Genomic DNA, 12,765 nt, shown 5'->3' with positions numbered 1-12,765 from the left:
AAAAAGTTTAATGCTGAAGAAAGTTGCGCTAAAAAGAATATTTGTTTTATATTTCTTATCTTGCACAAACACTTTAATCAACTTGAAGAGAACAACTAAATTATCTTCTTAAAAGGGCTGTTGAGTCAATTGAGGCCTTAAACTGAATGATGAATGGAGAGCTTATTTAGTTTCAAGGGAAAACTTTATAGAAGAACAAAAACAATAATTAAAAAAGGTCTGTTGAAAGTTGAGAGTAAGATTATCGGAAATGTTATGAAAGGGTTGTTGGTTTTCAAGGTTCATGTTGATATTGGTTTTGTGTAATAAGTGAAAAAAGAATGATTACTTTTACACCTGGTTTTAATAATGACAATGTATTAGCTTAACAACATATGTATTTATTCTTACAAACGTTTCGTTCCTTCTTCTTTCCTTCTTTATTCATTTATTTATTTCTAAGCTTATTTATTGACTGCTTCCTTTCTTTCTTTCCTTTCTTTGTCTTTCTTTTTTCCTATTTCTTCCTTTCTTTCTTTATTTATTTGTATATTAATTTATTGATTGATTGATTTACCTGTCTGTTCCTTTCCCACCTTCCTTCCTCTTTACTTATGTTGATTTATTTACTTCTGTTTATGTATTTGTTTATTAATTGATAGCTTACCTGTTCCTTCTCACCTCCGCGCCTCAGGTAACCCTTGGAGGCGCCCTGGGACCGGCCTCTTCGACTTCATGAACCGCCGCCCCGCCTGGTGGAAGGGGTGAGTGTGTTCGTGTGTGTGTGTGTGTGTGTGTGTGGTGTTTGTGTGTGTGTGTGTGTGTGTGTGTGTGTGTGTGGCGTCATGGAACTCTCACCGCTCTAGCAAACTCTCTCTCTCTCTCTCTCTCTCTCTCTCTCTCTCTCTCTCTCTCTCTCTCTCTCTCTCTCTCTCTCTCTCTCTCTCTCTCTCTCTCTCTCCCGCAAGCTCCGCTAACTTTATGGGTTTCTGATCTTGAGAGAAACTCTATCTCTCTCACCTATTATCATTCTCTCTCTCTCTCTCTCTCTCTCTCTCTCTCTCTCTCTCTCTCTCTCGTTTGTATGTTTTCTCGTGCTGTAACCTTGTGTGTGTGTGTGTGTGTGTGTGTGTGTGTGTGTGTTCAGCCTTCCATTTGTCATTGTCTTTGCTTTCATCTTTGTATGATCAGATAATTTGTTTACGCGAACTTCAAGCGAAAGGAAAGAGGAGGAGGAGGAAAAGGATGACGGGAAACCAAACAGCCTGAAGGAAAAGTCAAGGGGAGAGAGAGAGAGAGAGAGAGAGAGAGAGAGAGAGAGAGAGAGAGAGAAGCAATGTATAAAAAATAATTACAAGGAAGAAAAAAACGAGGGAGAAAGAAAGAAAAAAAAAAAGAAAGCGGTCACGATATTTTACACTCCATAACTCTCTCTCTCTCTCTCTCTCTCTCTCTCTCTCTCTCTCTCTCTCTCACACACGATATTTATAAACAATGTGTGGTTTGTATATATCCGTAATCACTCCTTTCAAATGTTTTCATCCAGAGAGAGAGAGAGAGAGAGAGAGAGAGAGAGAGACTGACTTCACCACACCCACATAAGGAGCAGGAGGAGGGATGGAGCAGAGGGGGGAGCGTAAACACATATACCTGAGGCAGTGTCTTGTCCAGTCCCTCCCCGGTAGCCGAGCCGAGACACCCCGAACCGTTATATCCAATGGACCCAAAACGTGTGGCCATTTTCTGAACACTTCGGCGCTGTAACACACAACAAAGGAGGCAGCTCGAGGGCACACAAAAAAAAGAAAACAATAATAAAAAAAAAGCCCTTTCGTAAGAGTTCTGTACATATTTGACCTATCTTTCGGCCACCTCTTTGGATTCTTTTTAGGAGCAGCGAGTAGCGGGCTTTTTTGCGTTATCGTTGTTTCCTTTTTTGTGTGCCCTTGAGCTGTCTCCTTTGTCGTAAAAAAAAGAATATCCAGGGGTAGTTTTCTGAGCCTATAGATAGTTTGATAAGGCTTCTGCATCTTGTATGTAAAAAAAATATAATGAAAAACCCGACTAATCTTTGTGGCCGTTGGAAAGCGTCTGAGAATTCGGCCTCCAAGCACATACATTTGACAAGGCATTCGTAGAGGTAGAGGTTGCAGTTTTATGACCCTGGAGGTAGTCTGACAAAACCTCTGTACCATGAACCAGAAAAAAAAGAACTGAGAAACCGATTAATCTCCTTGTTGGCCCTTGTAAATAGTTGATGTGAGGCGGAAGGGTCTGGGAATACCGGTTTAGCTGTTAATGAAGAAGAGTTAGCCTAGGGATGTAGTAGTGTTATGTTATTGATTTACTGGGTCAGGATATACTTACTTGGTGGGGCTCGGCTACTTAAAGAATGGGACTGGGTTTTGATGTCATGTACGTTACGTTAATTGGTTGCGGTTTCTGAAGTCGAAAATTGGCCATAATCGTCAACTTCCTACAGAGATTACGTTTCTTAAAATATCTCCATCAGGGTAAAACATCAACATTTCTTTCTTTCTTTCATATTTCTTCCTCTGTTTCTTCTTTCTGTCGTTCTTTCTTTCTTGTTTTCTTTGTTTCTTTATATGTTTATTTATATTATATACAGAAGAGACATCAGGTGAACGGGAGATGAATTTTGGGATACCGTTAAGTAAAGAGAGACGGAACGGAGGAGGAGGAGGAGATGAGAAAGATGGAGCAGGAGAAGAGAGAATGAATGGAGGATAACAAAGATGGAAGAGGAGGATAGAGAAGGAATGAAGGACAGAAGGATGGGAGAGGAGGAGAGAGAAGAAATGGAGGAGGAGGAAAATATGAATGAGTAGAAGAGAAAAAATGTTGGACGACAGAAAGATGGAAGAAGGGAATAGAGAAGGAATGGAAGAGAACAGAAAGATGGAATAGGGAAAGAACGGAGAAAGGCAAAAATATGGAAGGAATAGAAAGAAAAACAAAAGAGAGAGGGTTGAAGGAATGAAGGAGATAAAATAAAGAAGGGAAATAGAGAAACAAACAGAAGCCGGAGGAAGGAGGAAAAGGAAGTAGGAAAGAAATGAAGGAAGGGAAAGAGCAAGTCATGGTAGGCAACAACATCAACAACAACAACAACAACAAAAGCGATGGTTGTGCCGCTAACGGGCCGAAGCGTGACTGTGCCGAACTGGTAATGACGAGAGAGAGAGAGAGAGAGAGAGAGAGAGAGAGAGAGAGAGAGAGAGAGAATAAAAAAGTTCCATATATATAAATAAAAGTAAATATATATAGAAAGTCGACGGTTTGGAAAGATATCGAGAAAAGCAGAACTACAGTAATTCTAAATATAACTTTGATAATCTTTCTTTGTTGTACCCGCGAGGAGAGGTCAGAGAAAGTGGGCTTCAGGCGGGGTGGAGGTGGAGGTGGTTGTGGTGGAGGTGGTGGTGGAAGCGGTGGGTGGTTACATCGCGGGACCACCACCACCATCACCACCACCACCACCAGCAAGGAGGATCGAGGTGTTTCATAGACGCCAACAAAGGGATTCGATACCTTATACAGTTTTGGTTTCTTTAGCATTGACACCCACCCACTCACACATACACGCTTTCTTTTCTCTCGTCCTCTCTTTCTTTTCTTTCCGTTTTCTCTGGCTCCGTTTTCTCTCGCTCTTGGGTCTGGTTTCAGGCGGTTTATATTTTTTGTGGTTTCTTTTTTTCTTTTTTTATATAATTATCTTCAAGCAAACTAGAATTAAATTGGGGAAGAGGTTGGACTGTTCTCTCTTCTTTCTTCTGTCTATCTTCATCTATCTTCCTCTTTACCATCATTATCTTTATTTTCTTTTTTTTCTGCATCTTATTCATGTTTCTTTTTTTCTATTTCTTTAACCAGCTGCTCTTGTTCCTCTCCTCTTCCTCTTTTCCTCTTTTCTCGTTCCTGTTCTTCCTCTGTTTCTTATGTGTTTCTTTCTTAAATCCTTCGTTTATCTTTTTCTCATACCCTTTTTTTCTCCTCCTCCTCCTCCTCTTCCTTCTCCTCTGTTTGTTAATCTTTTCTCACTTTTTCTCCTCCTCCTCCTTTCTTAATATTTTTCTCACACCTTTTCTCCTCCGCCTCCTCCGTTTTTTTAATCTTTTTCTCACACGTTTTTCTCCTCCTCCTTCCTTAATCTTTTTCTCATACCTCTTTTTCTCCTCCTCCTCCTCCTCACCTGCCTATCTTAACACACCTCCTCATCCCGCCACTAATTAGAATGAACTCAGATGACGGAGGATGTGCGGGAGGCTGTGTTAAACGGGAGAGGAGGAAGAACAATGGGTCACCTCCCCCCCTCCCCCCCTCCCCCCTCCGTCCCCCTGACCTCTGGAGTAGTAGGTCAACATATCCGTAATGGGGGGAAGGAGGTTGGGGTTGGGGGATAGGTGGGGGGGATGGAGGGAAGTGGGGTGTGTTGAGAATTTAATTAATAGAGAGTGGAGAACATGTCTGATGGATGTTGTGTGTTTATGGAGCCATTAATGATGATGATGATGATGATGATGATGATTAGGAGGAGTAGTAGGAGGAAAAGGAGGAAGGTGAGAAGAAGGAAGGGAAAGGAGGAGGAAGAAGAGGAACAGCCATTATACTCATCATGTTCACTCTTTCAAATTCAAATACAAGTTCTTTTCGTCCTTTTGTTGATGTCATTTTGCTTGTCTTCATTCAAGCAAAGAAACGACAACATCTGTGCATGAAACAAAAAGAAGACTCCACATGCAGGAAGTGAGGAGGAGGAAGAGGAGGAGGAGGAGGAAGAGGAGTGGTAAGGGAGGTTCTCTATTAAGACCATCTTGGCCCTCCGGAATATAAGGGCTGTTGCTATCCGAGGTGGTGGTGGTGGTGGTGCGGGTCACGTGATATTCACAATGACGTCATCCCTAATTTAACGGATATCTCCATTATGTGCGGGTCTTTGGTTTGGCGTGTTTGGGCGTCGATCCCTCCTCTGTGTGTGTGTGTGTGTGTGTGTGTGTGTGTGTGTGATGGAAAGTTCTTTGTATTGTAATGACTGTCGGACAATGGCGAAACGAAATTATATATAGAATTATAATATGTTACGGCACTACACACACTACTACTACTACTACTACTACTACTACTACTACCACCACTTCAAAATCTCCAGTCGTAAATACAGTTAATCGTCACTCAATAAAAAAAGTCTTCAAGGGCGCCTGTAAATCATCGTCTGTTTAGATAAGCATGACGGACAAGCCCCTCCCCCTTTCCTCTTCCGTCGGCTGTCATTGGCTAGCATGATGGATGGCCCCGCAGCCTCGTCCCCTCGCTCCTCTGACACGCGTAATTGGCCACCGTTTAAGGGGGGCTACTCTAGGTGTCGTGGGATGGGAAAGACGAGCAAGGGGCTGGCTGTGAGGGTTACTGGAGCATAATTGATGGATTCTTGTGTTACATGACTAAATTTATTGTAACGCGCCGTATGTTTGTTAAAGTTAATCTGAAGAGTCAGTCTGAAGGGAAAGTATGTTTATTTACTTCACACCAAATTACAACCAAAGTCATATCGTGATTTTCTTTTTAGTTTATGTATTAGTAGACTACATTGGGTGTATAGCATATCTCCTTATACTAATCTAAATATCCTCACGTTACATCATAGTACCCTTTCTTTCGTCAATCTAAGCATGCAAATCTTAGGCCATTTTAACATTAAAAGTACGTTGATGGACCATAATTATTGAACCTAGCGCTAAATACTTTAACGTTATATAATTGTCTTTGCGTACGTCAAACTTAATAGGCAAGTCTTAATAGGCAAACGTTAATAGATCATAATCATTGACGTAGACGTTGTTAGTGCTCGAGAACATAACAAACATCGCAAACTAAACATTGCACCAGAACACATCAAAGAACACATAACGGCCTCTTGCAGACTCCTTATGTTCTTATGCAACGCGAAAAGCACAAACATTTCCTCAACACAACACAAACAGAACACGCAACACTAAACCCTAACCTTGCACAATGGTTAGACAGGACACTGCAACACTGACCCCGCCCCCCCCAGCAAGACACGACCTCACCCGTCCGAGCATGCACGTCACGGCAGGTATTAGAGAGAGAGAGAGAGAGAGAGAGAGAGAGAGAGAGAGAGAGAATCGTGTCGCATGCGCTTTCTCTACTGGACGCAAGACTCAAGGTTAAGAGAGAGAGAGAGAGAGAGAGAGAGAGCGGTCAGTCACCCAAGTCGGAGAGAGTCCCTGAGTCCGCGCACTGTCGCCAATACCTTTCTTCCACTGCATCCTAATAGCTGCGTGTGTGTGTGTGTGCATCTGTATGTGTGTGACTGCGTGCGCGTAGCTTTCCCCTTTTATTTTGCTGCTCATGCGTCGGTTGGCTCACTTCAGGGGCATTGAGGACGGCCCCACCTCGTTAGTAGCGCGGGCGTATTTTATTTTAAGTGGTTGCCGCGACGATTAGTGACTCCTGCTTGGCCCGTCGCTGAAGTTAGGGTTGATGGATGGTCGGGTTGAAAATTATCAGTTGTTTGCGGTGGGATTTGAACCCGGGTCCCAGGGATCACCTCTTCCTTGCGCTGACCACTCGGCCACCGCCTTCCCTCTATACTCTGTCACCTCGTCGCCTGAGCTTTCACTAACATAGCTTACAATTCTGCTTCGTCCCATGCATGCCGTTACAGCGTATGCTCGTATTTACTTTACTTACCACGCATACCTTGTTCTCATCCCGCCTTTCTTGTTCTATTTATATATCAACTTGTCTTTCTCTGTCCTCACCCCATCTTCTCTCCCTCACTTCCTCTCAACCAAGATGTCTCCCCTTGTCCTCATCCCGTCTTTCTTGTTCTATTTATATACCAACTTGTCTTTCTCTGCCCTCACCCCATCTTCTCTCCCTCACTTCCTCTCAACCAAGATGTCTCCCCTTGTCCTCATCCCGTCTTTCTTGTTCTATTTATATACCAACTTGTCTTTCTCTGTCCTCACCCCATCTTTCCCTCACTTCCTCTCAACCAAGATGTCTCCCCTTGTCCTCATCCCAGCTTTCTTCCTTCACTCCCTCTCTCATCTCATCTTCCTTCCCTCACTCCACCATCCTGTCTCCCCTTGTCCTCATCCCTTCTTCCTTCCCACACTCCCTCTCTCTCTCTCTCTACCGACTTGTCTTCCTTTGTTTTGCCTCTCTCCCTTATCATACCTACGTTTATCCAGTACATTTCTTGCCCTTCCTTAACTCTCTCACTCCTTTTTTTTACCTTCTCCAATAGCTTGTACAACTATTTTTCTCTTCTGGTCTTTGTAACTTAAAATCTCATATCCGTTTTTTTCTTTCTTTCAGATGTCTTCCATTTTCTTGGCTAGTGTCTCTTAAACATGTATCTTTTTGTTCCTTTTTTACTTTTCTTGTTCAGTTTCATCCTTACTCTTATACACTTCAGTTTGTCTAATTGTATCTTTTCTTATACCTTCATCTTACTCAACTTCATCTCTCAGTTAGTCCCTCTGTTTTCTTTCACTTTATCTTGCAAAGCCAATTAAGTTTGTCTATTTTCTCGCCTTTTATGTCATGTTTCTTCGTTTTCTGTGTTTTTATCTTCTCATATTTCCATCTTGCTTAACGCCATCGCTGTCATTCCCTCTTGTTTCCGTTTGACCTTTATCTTGCTTGCAGTTTTGTTTATTTTGTTTATTTTGTTTATTTGTTTCATTTCAGCGCAACTAAACTTCATCACCACTTAATTTCATCACCAGTTAACTTCATCTCCACTTAACTTCATCATCACCCCTTCAAACATCACTTAATTCCACCATTACAACGCATCACCACCAACCAGTTAACCTCATCACCACCACTTATGACATCACCACTTCACTAACTTTTGTATCATGTTAGTTTTTTTTGCCTTCATCGCACAAATTCAAAGTGTTTTATCAGCCTCTTGGTCATATTAACTCATGTACGTGTTGTCCGCTCACTTTCCCAGACACCTAATCAGTGTAATCTATATTATAACCCGTCTATGATAGTTTCCTTCCTCTTTCCTTTCCTTCTTTCAGACTCCGTTATCAGCATCCACCTCTCAACTCCTTTGTGCAACCTCACTCTACCGTTTAACCCTTTCTCTTCCAACACTTTCTACACCTGTCACTTTCTCCCTACTATCATCTACCTGCCCTCACTTACCGTCCCTCATCTTCTCCCTTATCTAGTCTCTCCCCTACTTATGATTAACTTATGAGCTACGGACAAAACATTCCTCCACATAACACCTTGGTGGTCAACGTACTCGGGGGGGTAAAGGTACAGGTTCATCTTCTTCAGGGATAATTATCTTTCAACCTTTTCAACACCTATCTCATTCTTCCCCTCCATCACCAACTTACCCTCCCTTACCCTCTCTAAGCATTGTACCGCCTACCCCATCCCTTCCCTTACCTTCAATACCCTTCACTACCTACTACCCTTCCCTTATCCTCTCCCTTAAGCGTTCTATCGTCTACTCCACTCATACTTTCAACACCCTTCATCTCCTTCTCTATCATCTGTTTGTCACCACCTTCCCTTCTCTTCTCCCCTGCAGCATCTCCGTCTCTCCCTCCTTCTCTCCCTTCTTCTCCTCCTCCTCACCATTTGTATATCAGCTGAATAAGTGACAGCAGCTGGTTCACGCCTGTTGAGAGAGAGAGAGAGAGAGAGAGAGAGAGAGAGAGAGAGAGAGGGGGGAGGGTTACCAAATCGCACGAACTTCCATCCTTTTTTCGTCGTAATTGTTCGTGGTTCGTCTTTCCTGTTATTGTTTTTTTTTTTTTTTTGTTTGTTTGTTTTTTGTTTAAGATGTTGATGTTTTTGTGGTTAAAGTTGATTTTCCTTTTTCTTTCTTTTTCTTTTTTTTTCTTCGTCATCTTCGTCTTCTTCCTTTCTTCTCGTTTTCTCGAACATACAAGAGAGAGAGAGAGAGAGAGAGAGAGAGAGAGAGAGAGAGAGAAACACGCACTCGGCCCCTCTTAAAAAGGAAGTAATCTCTTTTTTGGGCGACGAGAGAGAGAGAGAGAGAGAGAGAGAGAGAGAGAGAGCAAGCACTTCCTCATTGAATCTTATTGTCGTCGCTGATGAGTCTGCGAAACTTTGAAACCGGTATGAGGGGTGGCTCGTCAGGACTCATATTTCATCGTCATCCCCTCCGTCATCATCATCATCATCATCTTCTGTTCCTCTTGGTATCCTCTTTGTTTTATTCTTCCTAATGTTGCCTCATAATTTTTCCTTGTTCGAGTTTTTCTTCTTTCCTTCATCATCATCGTCATCATCTTGTTCCTCTTGGTATCCTCTTTGTTTTACTCTTCCTAATGTTGCCTCATAATTTTTCCTTGTTCGAGTTTTTCTTCTTTCCTTCATCATCATCATCATCATCATCTTGTTCCTCTTGGTATCCTCTTTGTTTTACTCTTCCTAATGTTGCCTCATAATTTTTCCTTGTTCGAGTTTTTCTTCTTTCCTTCATCATCATCGTCGTCATCATCTTGTTCCTCTTGGTATCCTCTTTGTTTTACTCTTCCTAATGTTGCCTCATAATTTTTCCTTGTTCGAGTTTTTCTTCTTTCCTTCATCATCATCGTCATCATCATCTCGTTCCTCTTGGTATCCTCTTTGTTTTACTCTTCCTAATGTTGCCTCATAATTTTTCCTTGTTCGAGTTTTTCTTCTTTCCTTCAGCATCATCGTCATCATCATCTTGCTCCTCTTGGTATCCTCTTTGTTTTACTCTTCCTAATGTTGCCTCATAATTTTTCCTTGTTTGTGTTCTTCCTTCATTCATTCCATCATCTTTATTTTGTTCTTCCTCTGTTCTTGTTCTTTACTGGTATTGTTCTGCTTCTTTTGCTTCTTCTACTTCTTCGTTTTATCCTTTTACTTCATTTTCTTGTTCATGTTCCTATTCATCTTCTGTTCTTGTTCTTCTTGGTGTTCTTCTTCTTGTTCTACTTTTATTCTACTTTTTCTTTGTTTGATTTTTAGACTTTTTTTTCTCGTATTTTGTTCTTGTTTTTTTTTTCTCGTTCTTGTTCTTCGCCTTCTTTCTCCTCTTGTTCTTGCTTTGATTCTTGTTCTCGATCTTCGTCATAGTTTTCGTTATCTTCTTTTTCTTCTTTTCTTTTTTTTTTTCTTTTCTTCTTCTTCTTCTTCTTCTTCTTCTGTTTCTTCTTCTTCTTCTTCTTCTTCTTCTTCTTCTTCTTCTTCTTCTTCTTCTTCTTCTTCTTCTTCTTCTTCTTCTTCTTCTTCCTGAATATTTCCATCTCTAGGTATCCGGCCCCAAGCCCTACATTCTTCCTCCTCCTCCTCCTCCTCCTCCTCCTCCTCCCCTCCACACTCCTCCTCGACATCCTGCTTTCTTATACAACTCTTCCTTCCTTCCTTCTCTCTCTCTCTCTCTCTCTCTCTCTCTCTCTCTCTCTCTTCTCATTCTCATCCATCTCTCATTTCCCTCCATCCCTCCTTCGTTCCCTCCTTCACCTCCCACTTTTCTCTCTCCCTCTCCGTGTCTTCCCTCCACGCCTCTTGAGTGCTAATACGGGTTCTCCACTTTTTATACGCATTTTTGTTTCTTTATCTTTCCTTCATGTCAGCTTTTCCTTTGGGTATTATGCTTTTTTCTTTCCTCTGGTGTCTTGTCTGTTGTTTTCATTTCTTTTTATCTCTTGTCTTTCTTATTCGCGTCTTTTTTTATATTTCTTTTACACATTCTTGATCGTTTGTCCTTTTTTTCTTTCTTTCCTGGTCAGATTTTCCTTTCGGTCAGATTCATACTTTTTTTTCATTTATTTTATTTATTTATTATTATTATTTTTTTGGTTGTCTGCCGTCCTGTTTGTTCTGTTCATCTGGTTGGCTTTATGCGTGTCTACCTCTTTTTCGTTCTTCATATCCTTAAGTCTGCATTCCGTTCTATTCACGTTCTTCAATCCTCGTTTTATTTCATTCCTCTTCAATCTTCATATCCTTAACTCTTGCATTCCGTTCTGTTTACGTTCTTCATTCCTCGTTTTATTTATTCCTCTTCAATCTTCATATCTTTAACTCTTGCATTCCGTTCTATTCACGTTCTTCATTCCTCGTTATTTTTCATTCCTCTTCAATCTTCATATCCTTAACTCTTGCATTCCGTTCTATTCACGTTCTTCACTCCTCGTTATTTTTCATTCCTCCTCAATCTTCATATCTTTAACTCTTGCATTCCGTTCTATTCACGTTCTTCACCCCTCGTTATTTTTCATTCCTCCTCAATCTTCATATCCTTAACTCTTGCATTCCGTTCTATTCACGTTCTTCACTCCTCGTTATTTTTCATTCCTCTTCAATCTTCATATCCTTAACTCTTGCATTCCGTTCTATTCACGTTCTTCATTCCTCGTTATTTTTCATTCCTCCTCAATCTTCACATCCTTAACTCTTGCATTCCGTTCTATTCACGTTCTTCATTCCTCGTTATTTTTCATTCCTCTTCAATCTTCATATCCTTAACTCTTGCATTCCGTTCTATTTACGTTCTTCACCCCTCGTTATTTTTCATTCCTCTTCATTCTTTCCATCGTCACCGGCATTTCGTTGTTCTTGTTCCACTTTACTCCTTCAACATCTCTGCATCCTCTTCCTAAAGGCGTTGTCTCTTATTCTTTACCTCCTATTGTCATCACCTCTCTTCTCTGCACCTTTTCATACCATTATTTTTACAGCAAAGGAGTCAGTTCAATGGCATAAAAACAAGGAAACAATAATGAAAGAAAAAAAAAGCCCGCTACTCTCTGCTCCTCCATGATATATTACTCCTATTGTTATTCCTATTATCCTCTTATTATACATCAAACTCGCTAAAACCTTGTCTCTGGTATTTGTTATTAATCTTACCTCTGATAGCCACCGTTCCCCTCCTCTGTCCCGTTATCTCATTTCCTCTAGTTCATCAAAACCTTATCTCTTACATTATTAACTTGACCTCTCAGTTTCATCGTTCTTACACCGCTGTCTCATTACCTCAGGCTCATCAAGACTTAATCGCCTAATTTCGTTGCTTTCCCTCTATGTATACCGTTACCTTACCACCCACAGTTCTCCTAAGTCTTTTCTCTTGTATTAACTGTTAGCTTTACCTCTCAGTGTCGCTATTCCTCTCTTCTGCAACGTTAACATATGTCCTCAACTTACACTTCTTTGTCTGTTTTTCTGTACTCTTTAAATACCTTCGTCCCCTGAACCAGATGTTGTCACTTACTCAGCTGGTATGCAAATGGTGAGAATAGGAGGGTGTGGGTAGGACGAGGGAAAGGGGGAGAGAAGGAGGGGGAGACGGAGATACTGGGAAGGGGAAAGAGCAATAGGATGTGAAGGACAGTAGCTCAGGAAGGGCAGAGGGTAAGAGAGGGTAAGAGAGTGTAAGTGGATGATAGGGGGGAAGGAAGTGATGGTTATGTTCTCAGTTTCGCGTATCTCTGTTCTAATGTCACTGCTCCTCGTCTCAGTACTTCCTCGTCCCTACTTACCTGCACTCCTTCTCTTGTCTCTGTTTACCTGTACTCCTTGCATACATCTGCCTCCTGTTCTCAGACTCAGGAATCTCTACACTTTTATACTTGACATCGTTCCTCGTCTCTGCACCGTTAACACATACTAAGTTTTCATCTTTATATCTTTATTTGTACTTCTTAGATATATATTTTCTCTTGTCCTTCGACTTATGCATCTCTATACTTCTTTGTTTAT

General features: G+C 41.3%; 1 protein-coding gene across 2 annotated transcripts in view; it reads left to right on the top strand.

Moving 5' to 3' along the window:
* The window catches only part of LOC127008712 (periostin-like), a 40,611-nt gene that overhangs the window by 16,770 nt on the left and 11,076 nt on the right, over positions 1-12,765 (top strand). For both annotated transcript variants that reach the window (XM_050881054.1, XM_050881053.1), the window contains one exon: positions 674-743. In XM_050881054.1, coding sequence (XP_050737011.1) covers positions 674-743 — 70 coding nt within the window. The remainder of the gene's footprint in view (positions 1-673; positions 744-12,765) is intronic.

The sequence above is a fragment of the Eriocheir sinensis genome, chromosome 38 (genome assembly GCF_024679095.1).
Source record: "Eriocheir sinensis breed Jianghai 21 chromosome 38, ASM2467909v1, whole genome shotgun sequence".
In the NCBI taxonomy this organism is placed as follows: domain Eukaryota; kingdom Metazoa; phylum Arthropoda; class Malacostraca; order Decapoda; family Varunidae; genus Eriocheir; species Eriocheir sinensis.
Note: the sequence above shows the minus strand (reverse complement) of the source record. Positions and strands in the feature narration are given on the sequence as shown.